Below are 15294 nucleotides of genomic sequence, written 5' to 3' on the forward strand. Positions count from 1 at the left end.
AATTCACACTCATAAATATGACTATATAACAATGAACTATCAAGAGAGTACACTAAAACAGAACACAACACTATTAAGTTGAAGGCAATATATATAGCATCACTTTAGTGAAATTAAGCATAAACATACAAGGAAAATCCCTCTTTATACATATGACTTGAGGCTATGGGTGAAAGGCCAACCAAGATGGGATATAGCTGGTTTTCCGCAAAATCTATTTGAATAGAGCGTATGATGTCGATGGCCCGAGGTTGAGCACTCAATGGGCTAAGGTGGCCTCATTGCGCCTTACCAACCCCAACTCCGAATACAAACAAAACTTAAATCTAATAGTTATAATCATAACTAAAATCAGTAATACCAACCATAGCTGATACCACTTGAGAAACAATGTAAACACTGCCACCCATAATAACCAAGATTAAAATAGCAGAAATGGGGTTCTTTAAAAGCTCATAAATAGGCTCAAAAACAGCCCAAAGAACACCAGTACTAACTGTCAATGCATAAATAGCATATCTCCTCATGTTATCCCAAAACTCTTCCATTAATGGACCTTCAGGACCTAAAGCCAATGCTTTATTTTTATCATCAAAGCCCATTAAAAACAACATTACCCCAACAGATACAGCTCCCAATACCACAAGTTTTGAGCTTGTCTCATTTCTTGAAATTTCAGTTCTTGAAATATTCTTGGACTTGGGCAAAGTTTGTAGAGTTATTGGTTTGGCTATATTTCTTTTTTGTGCAGCTAGCTTGTAAATTTCTTTTTTACCATATGGTAATTTTGGTGGTTTAATAGGTGAATTGTTCTTGATTTGTTGAATGAGTAATGGAAGATGAGAGTGACGAAAATGGAGTTGAAGTCTCATTTTTTTGAGAGATAGAGCAATGAAAGGTTGTGATTTTAGTTTGTTTTTGAGTGTAGTTATTTATACCTTATCTTCTTTTTCTTATCTTATGAATGGGCTTTTTCTCAACCAAACAGATTGAATTCAAGGCCCACTTATATATTTTTGTGGATCATTTGCTCGATTGGCCTTTAAAGACACTGCTCTTTAATTTTCGTCCCTCAAATGAGCGGTCTTTAATTTTTATCCTTCGCTTAATATCCCGAGGTCCTGGATTCAAAACCAAGCTCAGTCAAAAAAAAAAAAACGAAAAAAAAATAGCAAATATAAGCCTTTCGGCTAAAAGTTAGGCCTTAAAGCAAAGGTTTGTCTTAAGGCCTAATTTTGGGTGAAAATTAGGACATAGGGCAAACCTCTGCCTTAAGGCCTAACTTTTACTCAAAATTAGGTCTATTGGGGCAAAACTTAGGTCTTAAGGCAGGGGTTTGCAAACTTTCAGCTAAGTAATTTTATTTTATTTTTTTGCCTTAAGGCATAAGTTGAAACCAACTTTACCTTGTGATTTTTTTTTTTTTTTTTATAATTTTTTATTGAGCGGGGGTTCCAACCCTGAATCAAAGAATTTTTAGCGAAGGGCAAAAATTAAATACCAGTACCTTTGAAGGACATTCCACACAAAAAAATGTATTTTTGTGTGTCAACCCAAGCCCATATTGTCAAAATGCAGAAGCAGAAGTATGAGACAGTTTACCCAAAGCCTAGTTGCGTTGTGTATCTTTTTTAGTTTTGATTGGACGGTTGTTGCGTATTGTATTGTTACTTTAAATATAATATTTGTATTGTATTATTGCTTTAAATATAATATTTATTTTGATTGTTATTTAAATTTTAATGTATTGTAATAAATCATCGTTATATAACGACGAAAAGTCTCATTTTATGTAATGACTGATTTAATGTGATAGCGTCGTTACCTTATTTTTTCTTCTCAGTTTGACTTTGTTTATTATCTAATAATCTTATTTTATCACTACCCTGCTATTTTTTATAATTACTTGCCTTGTGCCCAAGTGTTCTTTATAATATTGTAGATTTATCATTCAGATTGTTGATGGGTGACATTATGTAATAACGAAAACAATATAATCTATCCAAATGTTTATTTATCAAAACAATACAGTACAATATAATACAATACTTTATGAAAACGATATGTAACAACCATCAAACAAGTTGTGCAACCATTCAGTATGCGCTGTTTATTGACCTGATTGATTCTAATTTTCCGATGTATTGGGTTCTCATTAAATAGAAAAGCATCATGACTCCAATTTAAAACTTCTAATTAAGGTAAAAATAGCATCAACTGGCCACTTTTTCGTCATGTCTTTGGAAAATAGTCATCGTCCTAAAATTTACTAAATAGTTTGAAACTCTAGGACAATATTGGACATTTTTCAATTATAAGGTTGAAAGATAATCATATAATTTTACCCTAATTAAGAGTAAAGTAGTCTCATCCAACTTTATTCATCTTAGCCAATGCTAGCAACTAGGCAATTAGGGAAAGAAAGAAAACAATACAGAGAATGAGATGGGGGAAAACACACTATTTCCCTCTTTTTGACCACTTCCCTTCATATATATCATTCTCTTTTTGTCAAATAAAGGAAAGGGAAAAATTCCTTTTATAAATTCCCGTCCAAATTAGTTAACATCGAGATATGAAGCTGCTAATGGAAATTTACATACAAGGATTTTAGGACATCCGGACAAGAGAGGAGGTGTATAAGTGTAGGATTTTCCTAGTATAGGGGTGTAAATGTTTGATTTTCATAGTACGAGGATGTTCAGTTTAGTTAACCCTTAAATTTAATTAAGAATATACTATATGTGGTTAATTACCCGTGATCATTTACCTTTTGAGCTATAGTCAACTAATGAAATCTCAGGCTACAAACAAGAAATTTTCTTAAAACTTTTAATTCAACCATTAATAGTACTCCTTACTCTAGAAAGACCCGAAAAAAAAAAAAAAAAGCTACTTCCCGCTTTGAAAGAAATAAAAAAGAACAACACTACGATTTCTAAAAACTTAAATTTTTTGTTTGATGACGATTCTCTTAAGCTCCTCTTTGGCTATAAATTTTGAAGTTGAATTTTGAAAATTTGAGATTTTGAAGTTGTGTTTGAACATATATTTTACTTGATAAAATTTTAAAATTTTGTAAGTGGAAGTGAAATTTCTCCTCAAGACTTAAAAATATTTTAAGATAAATTTTCAAAATCTATGGCTAAACGCTAGCTAATAACTTTCATTATAATTACTGAAGTAAAAAATATTTTGAAGATAAATTTTTAAAATCTAATTAAATTACATGGCCAAATAGATATTTGAAGATAAATTTTCAGAATCTATGGCTAAATAACTTTCATTATGAGTGTGTTTGGTATGACGAAAAATGTTTTCCTATTTTCTTTTGTCTGGAAAAAATTTCTTACCCATCCCCCCACTACCATCACCACCCAACCTATGCCCCCAGCTCACTTCCAATTTTTATTTTTTATTTTTAAATTTTCTTTTGGTTTTTTACATACCACCAAGCCCCCCCTCCATCCCATCAACTCCAAAAAAAAACTTAATTTATTTCTTTTAAATAGTTTTTAAAAGTTTTTTTTTTTGGGTTTTTTACACCACATCCTCCCTCCCCCGCCACCTACCCAACCTCCCAATCCATACTCCTCCACCATCAAAATTTGCACTCTAAATTCAAAAACTTCATAGTATTTTTCTTTGAGTATATGCAAATGTTCTTAAAAACGACATTTTAACTTGCGTACCAAACACAAGAAAATGAGTAGGAAGACCACCTATTTTCCGAGATTTTTTTTTGTTTTTTGGCCAGCATTTTCCGTCGTACCAAACACACCCTATAACTACTGTAATCTGTTGTAAATTTAATTAATTGGTATAATAATTTTGCCTCAATCCCAAATAAATTAGAGTTTGACCATATATATATCCTTACTAACCATATTACTCAATTTAAACTTAATTAGTACGTAATCTAAAAGTTTATTGTTAGAATCTTGAAAAGAAAACTAAATATTTCCAATTGTTTTTTTTTTTCAAAAATATGTAGGAAAAAAAAAAAAAACCCCACAAACCTTAATTCCAAAAAAAAAAAAAAGAAAGAAAAACCCCACAAACCTTAATTCCAAAAAACTCAAAAGCTTCATTTTTGTTTCTCCCTCTTCTTCTTTGCTCCTCCCACATGTCACAGCACCACTAACAAGTTCAAACAAACCAAACCATTTTTCAACTTTTTGCTTATGTTGGCAACAATGGAATTTGTCTTTTTTTCTCTTCTTCTTGTTCTTTTACTCTTTTCCTAACCAACACCTCTTGTAGAAACAAAAAAACATAACTCATCAGCATTTACCACCTTTCTCTTTGTCTTTTTTCCCTCAAACTTTGTCAACTTTTTGCTATTTTAAGGTCAGTTACATTTGAGTTACGTGCTTAGCTTTTCTTTCTTGAATTCTACCTTCTTTTTCGGGTTCTTTTCAGTTGCTTGTTTCATTTTCCAACCCTAAGGTATATTTGTTTGTAACTGTGATCACTTGATATCTAGTCAATGCTGGTTCATTGTTGTATGTTTATGTTCTTGTATATGGTTTATCTTTGAAAATCAACAAACCCCATTTTGTTTTTTATTCTGAATTTGGTCATTGGTTGGTGATTCTTGAAAAAAAAATCTGTTCTTTTTAGCAAAAAACTTAGAGTTTTCTTGAATTAAGGTTAGTTAATCTTTTGAACTAAGCTATAATCTGTCAGTTTCACTTGGATTTGTGCTTTCATGCTGTTTTTCCATTGTTTATGGGGCGGAGGGAGGAAGGGCCAAGGGGGTTCTGAACCCCCTTCGGCAGAAAATTACACTGTTTATACTTGGTTAAAATTATTATTTATGTATATATAGTAGACATTGAACCCCCTTTGGCTTCTTCGTGTGTTTACTTTTTCATATGTTGAACCCCCTTAGTGAAATTCCTGGCTCCGCCTTTATATGGTCATCAGGTGCTAATCATTGAAAAAATCTGTTTCTTTGCGTTTGATGGTTGTAGCTACATTCGTTTCTTTTTCGGGTTCTTTTTTTGTTGCTTGTTTCCTTTTCCAACCCTAAGGTATATTTGTTTGTAAGTGTGATCACTTGATATCTAGTCAATGCTGGTTCTATGTTGTATGTTTATGTTTTTTGACATGGTTAATTTTTAGAAATTAGAAATACCCATTTCGCTTTTTCACGTGGGGTTGAGCTTCTTTGTTGTTTTTCATTGTGTATTTGGTGCTTGCTTGGTTATTTTTGAAAAAATAATAATCTGGTCTTTGTAGCTGAGTAGTGTTGAGAGTTTTACAATTAAGGTTAGTTAATTTTGAATTAAGCAAAACTTTGTGTGTGTTTTCACTTGGGTAATGCTTTGCCACTTTTTGACTGGGTCCGAAATTGTGACAGACCTTAGGAGGATTATGTTTGCTCTTGAATCTTTAGCCCAAAATGATTGTTTATGTTTCTAGATGAGGATTGATTATCTCAAGAAGTGACATTTCTTCTTGATATCAATTTCCTTTAACACAGAAATAAACTTTCTGAGATAATAACTATTAGTTGAGTGACCATATGAGAAATCAACTTTATTTAAAAAAAAAAAAAAACTGAATACTATTAGTTGTTTTCGATTAATCCAAACTGTTTCTCTGTGGCATCAGGATGGCTGCCAATAATAACATGTTTTGCCGTAAGTGTGATCACTTAATGTCTGGTCAATGCTGGTTCAATGTAGTATGCTTTTGTTCTTGGACATGGTTAATCTTTGAAAATCAGCAAAACGCATTTCGTTTTTCACATGGGTTTGAGCTTCATTGTTGTTTTTCATTGTGAATTTGGTCCTTGCTTGGTTATTTTTGAAAAAAAAAAAGTCTGGTCTTTGTAGCTGCAAAAACCTCGAGTTTTCTGGAGTTAAGGTTTGTTAATCTTTTGAACTAAGCTAAAATCTGTATGTGTTTCACTTGGGTTTGTGATTTGATGCTGTTTTTCATTGATTATATGGTCATCAGGTGCTAATCGTTGGAAAAATCTGTTCTTTGTGTTTGGTGGTTTTAGCTATATTCATTTCTGTTTGTTCGTGTTCATTTTAATACGTGGTAATGCTTTGCTACTTTTCGACCGGGTCCTAGATTGTGAAAGAACTAAGGCAGAGGCGGATCCAAGATTTTAATTTTATGGTTTCAAACTCATTATATTGTTAAAATTATGGGTTTAGACATACTTTTGTTGGAATTTTAGTCAATTTTTGCACATAGATTTATGCTCCGTGTTGAAAGAACTGGGTTCAGAATGTTGTTTGCTCTTGAATCTTTAGCCCAAAATGATTGTTTATGTTTTCGATTAATCCAAACTGTTTCTCTGTGGCATCAGGATGGCTGCAGAGAATCATGTATTTATTTCATGGGAAGAACACTTTATTTCTCAGGAGAAAGGCCATCGCATTGTGCACTACTACTTGAAGGATTTCTCGGGGGAGAAGATCCTTGCTGTGGTGGGTACTGAAAGAAGTATAAGGCAGATGATGTATGTTGTGTCAGAGGATTTTTTGGATGCTTTCGGGCAGACAAGTACCATAAATTCTGGAACAAAGTGGCAGGCAAAACGAGACGTAGTGGAATGGCTGACGTTTTTGATCTCAAAGCGTCACCGATCATCAGCTAATTCAAGTATGTATAAATCCTGTAGCAGTCTAAGATTTCAGTTACATGAGATATTCAGTAATTAGCATTTCCGGAAGAAGTGTAGATTATCACTTTGATGGGTTAATATCAGTCTCACTTTTCGTGAACTATTGGTTCGCTACAGTGCTTTGCAAATTAATTTGTACATGACAATATCTTATGCTTTGACAGGAAAGAGACTAAATTATGTCGCGATTATTGTTTCCATGAAGAAGCCTCCCTCCCGTGGGTTTTTGGAGAGGGAGACAGTGCAAAATTATTTCCGGTTCCATTTTTATTATGGGATTTTTGTTCCTGACTTCAGTTTTCTAGGGGATATTCAATTTACTTGTGCATCTAAATTTTTGTGCTTCCCTTGTTGAGAGACTCTTCTGTTCTGTCTTCACTAGGCAATAAACAAATAGTCATACAGATTACGGGTTTCCTTGCTATCATCAGTAATAAAAATGACGAGATTAGCACCCAAGAATGTGGCCTAGTGGTAGCAATGAATTGTAAGATTCGACGAAGATAAGGAGATAAGGGGTGAAAGAGATTCATCATGTTAGATTTAAATTATCCGGTCAATCGATATTTGTTAGTCTTTTTCAGGCAATACTTCTTACTATCTAAGACAGGTAGACTGCTATTCAATTTTCTTTGTATTTAATTTATTCCTTATTATATAGAAGGAGCTCTAGCCCATTGGTTTGCTCAACTTTTGCTATGAATAAATAATAAATATATTCCCTATTGTCAAGCAATTACTTCTTTGATTCTAAACCTTAACATCCTTCTAGGCCCAGTGGAAGATCACTAGGTACTATTAGCATCTTGAAGTTGGCCTTACAAGGTCTAGTCTTCGGGATGTCTTGGATTATGCATGACGTAGCAAATGTTGGCCTTTCACAATGTTTAATGCGTTTTAATTGAAAGTCCATGTGATCTTGCAATGAATCAAATAACGGTTCATGTACACAGCGATCACAAACAACTTTTCCAGCTGCGAATTTCTACCGATTCTTCTTTTATTCATCAGAACTTATCCGAATCTCCACCAAGATCGTACTTTGCTCTGTCCAATTATTTAGATGACAGAGCTAGTGAGAATTTTGGGAAACCAACCTCTTAAGAATACTGGTCCAACTTTGCCATGACAAATATTGGCTCTACGACTCTATCGAACACTCCCCAGAACTATCAAAAGCTTTGTTTCTTTCCTCATCGATCCAACTATTCATATTACTTAGCATTATTAGCTAACATATTTGCTAATATTGATCCGGGGAAGTATTCTTGAATCGTACTTTGGAAAACTAAGTACGATAAGAATTTATTTCTAGCCCCCAGGGTGTGGCCTAGTGGCAGAAGGAGAATCATGATGTGTCACGTTCTACCAACGGAGACAAAAATCACTAGGTGATTTCTTTTGTATGCCTAAGTCTCAATGGACAGAGTTACCCCATACCTGTCTTGGTAGGAAGTAGCAAGTACCATGTGAATAATCGAGGTGCGCACATGTGGCGTGGACACCAACGTCATAAAAAAGGAATATTTTTCCTAATACTTCCTAATTGAGAGTAAGAAAATGAAGCTCGTTATGCTTATAACTTGCCAACTTTAAATTTTAGAAGAACTTTAAAATGATTAAATTCCCAACAACCAAATGCTTAATCACTAATCATCATCTTTATGCCTGTTCCAAACATGTAAAGTACTACCTTATTGTTTAGCACTATTTTACTAAAAGTAAGTGATCTAGTTTTACTACAAAGCCATGTCCCCGGTAATAGTTGTAATTAAGATACTTTTTAATTATTATAATCGTGGTGTTTGGGTCAACTTGCGCACCTAGACTAATTCCACGAGGTACCTGCTACTTCTAACCAGCCCAAGTACCGAGTAACTCTGTCTACCAAGACTTGGACAGATATGAAGAAATCACATAGTATTTTTGCCCCTGGGATTCGAACTTGAGAGCTCACGGTTCTCAACCCACTTCATTGATCTTCAGGCACACCCTTGGGTGTAGTTATATAAGATGCTTCATATTAGATCTCACATTTTTTTTTTTTTTGGATTTTCTTATTATTTACCAAAAATATCAAGTATTTAGTGGTTACATTAGCTCTGAAGTATTAACAACAAATGACCCTGGAGTTGTTTGGGACAGTGATTTCATAAGTGGAAATAGGTTATTACTAGGTTGCTAAGGATCTTGGCATCCAGTAAGAGAAGTTAAGATGCTATATTTATGTTATCATGATGGAGAATGGATCACTAAAAATGTCAAGATATTTCCATATATGCACCGTATAAAGAAGTTATGTGGCAAATTTATGAAGATTGCGTTTAGACACGTTCCTCGAATTGTTTGGATCATTGTGCAATGTCTTAATCAAATGTCTAGTGGCATGATCAAAGCCGATGATCGTAAGCTATGTCCTTCATCACGATCTCGAATGAAACTATCCATGGAATCGTTCGCCGTGTAAAACGTATATCATCTCTGTTCTTAACCGAGACCTGTGTTAAGCTCGGTCTCGGAACCTTGTGCGATTAGGAGTAAAGCATCCCGAGGTTGGCGCATCTCCTTGAGCATGGAGAAGCATTTGGAACCCCAATTTTTTTCCTCAAAATCGTTTCTTTTCCGTCCCCCCGGTCCGGAATAGCACTTCGCTTCCGGTTCTTTGGAAGAATCAACTTACGCCTCCGTTCTTCGTTGATTTGGGTGATTATCAACATGTGTGTGGAAAGAGAGGAAGATTGCTTAAACCGAATATACATTTTGAAATTGAAACATGTAATAATTAGTTGGACGAGAAGCACTTGCTTATTGATCCAATACCCAAATCTTTGAACTTAGAGTGCGAAGAAAAATCTATAACTTTTGGAAAATTTGGAATCCTTACACAACAGAGGGACCAAGAACCCAATGTACTCTTATTCTGAAGTATACAAGGGCAGAAGAGAGTTGCATCATTACTTGTTTTTCTACAATTTTGGCTTGAGTTGTGACCATAATGGCATTAATTTTCATATGGGAGGTCCCCCATCAAGTGATTCTCATGATTTTTTTTTTTTTGGTACATGTAATGTTAAAAAATATAAACATATCATTTAATAAATCAAAATGCATGGTGGAGCGCAATTCTTAGCGTGCTGTTGGTTATGTTATTACAACAACAACAACATACCCAGTATAATCCCACAAGTGGTGTACGGGGGAGGATGTACGCGGCACCTCACCTTTGCGTTGCGGGGTAGAGAGAGGTACATTTCGATAGATTTATTGGTTATGTTATTATTCATACAATAGTAGCACACATTGAATTTGTGCTTCCTTATATCTTAAGTTATGAATCATATTTTAATCACGGTAAAATTGACACCTCACTAAGAAACTCCTTTTCTTTTGATGTCATTAACATCATGAAAGAAATTCGCTTTTTAGTTAGTCGACATATTTTCTATCTTGAATAATTTAAAGAAGTTTTAAGTGAGCTAAGTTCAGAAGATCCACCACACTCATACTTCATGCAACGCAAAATTGATATGTTATCGAGATTAAGACGCTAATTATCTCTAGGTATCGAGCTGGTATAAATCGAAAGCTATGGTAGGAACGTTAAAGGAGAATCCTATAGGAAAAAGATAGTATTTTAATTCGCAATGTTATGAATTACTCCTCGCCTCCCAATCTGGCGCTTTTTCCTTTTAGTCGATCCCTAGGAAAAGAATGACACCTTTCTATATTTAGTAGCAATTTAGCTTTTAACTTCTCAATTTTATCCTTAACGAAATGATTTATAGCCACACAAAAATCTATGGCTTGTTTTAGACCATAAGTTTCAAAAGTCTTCCTTTCATTCTTAAACTCCGTGGGCAGTCAAACACCTTCACATAAATTGGAAGGGGAGGGAGTATTTAAACTGTTAAAATTTTGCGTAGAAACTCTGCGTATGTGAGTTTTGCAATACGTAACCACTCGCAAACCCGGATAAAAGAGGAGCGGAAGGGGGTTGTAGTTGGTGGTGGACCAGTTTAAAACAATCAGCCCTGATAATCCCTTGAACTTTGAATTCAGGTTTGTATAGAGTGGAATGGATCTATAGAATTCATATAGCTGATCCAACAACCAGGTCATTTCCTTGCTCTTCTTCAAGAAGAAGCATAAAATAAGGGCCTAAGCCCACAAAACATGGTGTTTTCGTAAATTCATCTGTGCTGACTTGCCAGTGAGTTTTACCAACTTGGTGGGTGGGGTGTGGGGTTTGGGGTGTGGGGAGGGGGCGGAGACTTCGACGGGAAAAGGTTTGAACGAATAGCTAAAGGATATTGTTACTCTTAATTAGTTTAGGGGCCAACATTGCCTTTTATTTTTTGGACCAATAGCTATCTTCCGACCACTGTTTCTACCTTAAGTAAGAATTCATTTACCCAATGGATAGATTTGAAGTATTAGATTAGCTAAATCTTTACCTGGTAAAAAAAATTGAGTACAAGAAAAGGTGTGACTGTGTAGTATCAAATGTCCCCTTCCACGTGTTTGACTGCACTTGTGGTAGACACATATAAATACATCCATTACTTAGTGTATTAGGATTCTCAATGGTATATCTGACCTGAGTCCGTCTTTTCTCTATTGTCGATTTTAGTAGTATTGGTGTTCCACCGAGAAGAGATCGAGGTAAAAGTTTCGTTATCCGCAACATCTATACCGTCTTTTTTTCCCCTGATAAAATCTAAGAATGTATATCTTTCTTTTTCGTGATACAATCAGTCTTAACTCTTTGACAGAAAAGGGAAAGGGGCTTTTCAGTTCTCGGCCTTTTGTTTAATAAGTACTTGTTCTAATTGATAGGTGAGATAATCGATGAAGAATGTCTTGTGATGATGCTATTCTCGTTTCTTTTTCTCGATAGCACTAGTCAATCTTTTGTGTGGGTTTCGCGTAAAAGTAGATGGCATCCTTGCTCTAAAGTTACTGAGATATGCAATGGGGATGTTTTATATAGAATTCAACAAATAGTAAGGTCATCCTTCTCAAAAAATAAAAAATAAAAAATGGAGGTCACAAAATGTCTGATTGTGATCTTGCTGCTGTCTGGCTGTGATCTGTTTCATTTCCAAATAGGGTAGAATTTTTAATGGACCTAGTTGATCAGTACGAGTCTGCCCTTTGTTTTTTACGTCATTTTAGAAATTTCACTTGAACAGTTAACCTTTTCTCTTTTATTTTTGTTTTATGTCTTGATGTAGGAAAGACCTGTTGCATTGAATGTGCTGTATGCAGTTTGCATCTTTTTTTAAATATTTTTCATCCCTTTTCCATTTTCTGCTTATGCATCTATTGTGATCCGTAATATCTTGCATGTTTGGTAATCTTATTAATGTTGATGCATTTTTCAACTTCCTCTGTATGCTTTGCTTTTAATTGCCGTTGGTGTATATGTTTTGTGTTGTGCTTTGATATTCATCTACCTTTAAGCACAATCCCAATTAAATACTAGCCGATTTTAGAGTAGATATTTTTAGGAAATGTAGGCCAGGCGGCTGAACTTTGTTGAATTAAGTCCTCTAATTATAGCTCGGGATCATTTATACTTGTCTTTGGTTTTGATATACTTGGTGAATGTTGTCAGAATATTGTTGCCATATTTCAGCTATGAATTCTTTATTTTTCTTGATGGTTATATGCTCATGAAGAATTAAAGCTTCTTGACTCTTTATTCTTTAGTAAATTTGACTTCCCTTATCTTGTAGATCCCTCGACAAGTGAAAGGAGAAGTGCTTCAATGGCTGGTTTACCTAATAAGGTAATATGTTGATCTATTTGTGAAATTTGTTTCAACTTTTTTAGTTGCTGTTACTGAAGGGGAAAATATCTATTCCAGGGCGAGCTTCCTAGCAAATCGAAAACAGAGAAATCAGATATTTCATGGTCAGGTACTGCTTGGACCTGCTCCGGCAAACTTAAGCATTACCCTTCTTTTTGCCGAAATGGAACTACAATAACTGTAAGCACTTTATGGCATTAAATCAGTTCCTTGACCTCATATTTCTTTTCCTTCTACCTGTAATCTCTTAGTTTTCTGCAGGTTAATTCCTTTGCTATGGTCATGGGCGAAGGAGAAAGTCACTACCTAGGTTACTTGGAAGATTTCTATGAGAACAAGAAGGGACAGAAAAAAGTTAAAGTACAGTGGTTTCAACATTTTCAGGAAGTCCAGTGTGCAATTCCTCAGCTTGAGGGGCACCCTAGAGAAGTGTTTAGCACGTCTCATGTTCAGGTGATCTATGCTGAGTGTATCGATGGTCCTGCTACTGTTTTGACTCCTAGAGATTATGAGAAATACATCTCTCTTATCCCAGAAAATTTGTCTTCTGGTCTCTATATGTGCTTTAGGGAATTCAGAAACAACAAGGTCATTCCATTCTCTCTGAGTAAACTGGATGGGTACTATAATCAAACGATATTTACCATGTTATGCAGTCGACAAAAGTCAAAGGGTCATAAGTTTCATGAAGTAAAAGATTTAAATCGTGAAGATCCTTCAAGGCAAGGGCCTAGTAGGAGTAGAAGTGCCAGGGAGGGTCCAAAACTGGAGAGGCAGATAAAAAAAGCCGAACCAACTTGCCCCAAATTAAAAATAAAATTGCCAAGCAGAGTACCGGTTGGAATTCAGCTTGTTGAGCCTCAATGTAAGCGGGCTTTTGAAGTTGGTGACAAGTTAGAGGTTCTTAGCCAGGATAGTGGCATGAGAGGCTGCTGGTTCAGGTGTAAGGTCATACAGGTATCACAAAAACGTCTGAAAATTCAGTACGATGACATCCTGGACTGTGATGGTCCTAAGAAGCTCGAGGTACCTTAATAACTGCGACTATAACTTAAAGTTTATCAGTAATTTCTAACTGGACCTTGGAGAACATATATAAAATTATAAATTTGAATCTACAGTCAGACCTCTCTATAACAACCATCCTCTATAACAACATTTCACTTTGACAATCATGCTTTTTGTGGAACCAATCTTTCATCTTATGATGTATTATATGTTCTCTATAATAACATTTCACAATAGCAGCCAAAAAGTATTGGGATAAACGATGTTGTTATAGAGAGGTTTGACTGTATTTTACGATCTACTTAAGTTTATGTTCTCAGAAGATGGCAATAATATATAGTGACTTGTCCGTTCTCCCTTTACCCTGTTTCCTCATCACCTTTGCTTGATTTATAGGAATGGGTTCCTTCCTCCAAAGTTGCAGCCTCTGATAAATTGGGCATGAGATACATAGGACGCCGCACGGTTCGGCCCCGGCCTCCGGAGGGTTCTTCTGACCATTCTTTTGAAGTAGGAGCTGCAGTTGATGCTTGGTGGTCGGATGGGTGGTGGGAAGGTGTTGTTGCTGGTTTTAATGACCGTCGAAGCGGTCATCTTCAGGTTTACTTCCCTGGTAAGATCCATGCTGTCAACACTTGCAACCTCTCAAACCACCACCCCCTCACCAAATAAACAATAACAGTCCTAAAGACCACCCAAAACACTAAAAAGTTATTACTTGATATCATGTCTAAGCTCAGCATTGTCATAAATTGGCTTTCTAACTCGGCAGTGGCAAAAGTTTTCTTCTGGCTAATTTGTGTCTGGAATTTTGAATGTTCAATGTTGGTCATGGCCTGATGACCAAAGATGTTGTTTTCCCAATAATAGGTGAGAACAGATTGTTGGAAATTGAAAGGAAGAACGTGAGGATTTCAAGAGATTGGATAGATGACAAATGGATGGAAGTTGAGGGAAAGAAAGACATAAACATGGCATCGACTTCTAAAAACTCGATGAACAAGCAAGATACCGATGTGCTTAATCTGAAAAAGCGATGGTGTACTGATTTTCTTCAAGGTAAGAAGAGCTGATGTCAGACAAGTCTGCAACTGATAATGCTGGCGTCTAGGAGTCGTCAGTTTTTTTGATAATGGTGAAATGCTTTTGGCACTGTGGGTAGATATTTTGACTTGTAAGTAATTCTCAATGGTGCCCCATTTGCCTATGTAAATATATAGGTCTTGTACAACAAAACCTGGAAAAGGCAACTTATAGAACTATAGGCAAGCAGTCTTCTGGTTAGTATATGTATTTTACAAATTGGTATGGAAGGTGGCATGCTCTTGTATTGCACAATCTTTCTTATCTGATAGTTATAAAAGTTGTAGCTTTATGAAGTTTCCTCTGAGTGTGTGTTTGCTATGTTGCTCGGACTCTTAAAAAATGTTGCCCCACCCTTTCCTCAGACTCCTTTCTCTTGAAAAAAACTATTACCACTTTTTTTATTTTAGAAGATGAACAAAATGTTATTACAATATACTAAACTGTATATTTTACCCTTCCCATATTGGCAAAAAGCTCTTACATTTTTACCGCTATCTCGATTGTTGTGTTTGTAAAATAGTTGGTCTATCATAGAGCTGCCATTGTATCTTTTGACTTTGATGCTTGTAATTCAAATTTTAAAAGATAGTTTTTTCCACTTATCAGACATTTTTCTGTATTGTCTTGCATTATTTTTTGTGAACTATTACAAAATGTACATCAAGACGACGGGCACTACTACTAAAACTCTAATTTTGTGCCTATTTGTTTTGGCACATCATACGTCTTGTAGCTAAAACAT

General features: G+C 35.2%; 2 protein-coding genes across 3 annotated transcripts; one reads left to right on the top strand and one right to left on the bottom strand.

Moving 5' to 3' along the window:
- Positions 1 to 2: 2 nt before the first annotated feature.
- Positions 3 to 914, bottom strand: LOC132058783 (uncharacterized). Its single transcript, XM_059451118.1, has one exon. It carries the CDS (start codon positions 870 to 872, stop codon positions 327 to 329), a length of 546 nt encoding a protein of 181 aa, XP_059307101.1. The 5' UTR covers positions 873 to 914; the 3' UTR covers positions 3 to 326.
- Positions 915 to 4060: 3146 nt separating this feature from the next.
- LOC132058784 (uncharacterized) lies at positions 4061 to 14857 on the top strand. 2 transcript variants are annotated; one of them, XM_059451120.1, is made up of 7 exons: positions 4061 to 4350; positions 6329 to 6624; positions 12385 to 12437; positions 12516 to 12638; positions 12720 to 13484; positions 13863 to 14079; positions 14337 to 14857. In XM_059451120.1, exons 2-7 carry the CDS (start codon positions 6330 to 6332, stop codon positions 14537 to 14539), a joined length of 1656 nt encoding a protein of 551 aa, XP_059307103.1. In that variant the 5' UTR covers positions 4061 to 4350; position 6329; the 3' UTR covers positions 14540 to 14857. The 2 variants fall into 2 exon arrangements, with proteins under 2 accessions (XP_059307103.1, XP_059307104.1); XM_059451121.1 differs by lacking the exon at positions 4061 to 4350 and adding an exon at positions 4446 to 4652.
- The last annotated feature ends 437 nt before the right edge of the window (positions 14858 to 15294 follow it).

The sequence above is a fragment of the Lycium ferocissimum genome, chromosome 6, assembly GCF_029784015.1.
Source record: "Lycium ferocissimum isolate CSIRO_LF1 chromosome 6, AGI_CSIRO_Lferr_CH_V1, whole genome shotgun sequence".
NCBI classification, from domain to species: Eukaryota; Viridiplantae; Streptophyta; class Magnoliopsida; order Solanales; family Solanaceae; genus Lycium; species Lycium ferocissimum.

Coding starts and splice junctions, on each gene's coding strand:
- LOC132058783 (XM_059451118.1), bottom strand. CDS start 872: ATGAGACTTCAACTCCATTTTCGTCACTCTCATCTTCCATTACTCATT.
- LOC132058784 (XM_059451120.1), top strand. CDS start 6,330: ATGGCTGCAGAGAATCATGTATTTATTTCATGGGAAGAACACTTTATT. Junction 12,438..12,515: donor TGGCTGGTTTACCTAATAAG/GTAATATGTTGA, acceptor TATCTATTCCAG/GGCGAGCTTCCTAGCAAATC. Junction 14,080..14,336: donor TCTTCAGGTTTACTTCCCTG/GTAAGATCCATG, acceptor TCCCAATAATAG/GTGAGAACAGATTGTTGGAA.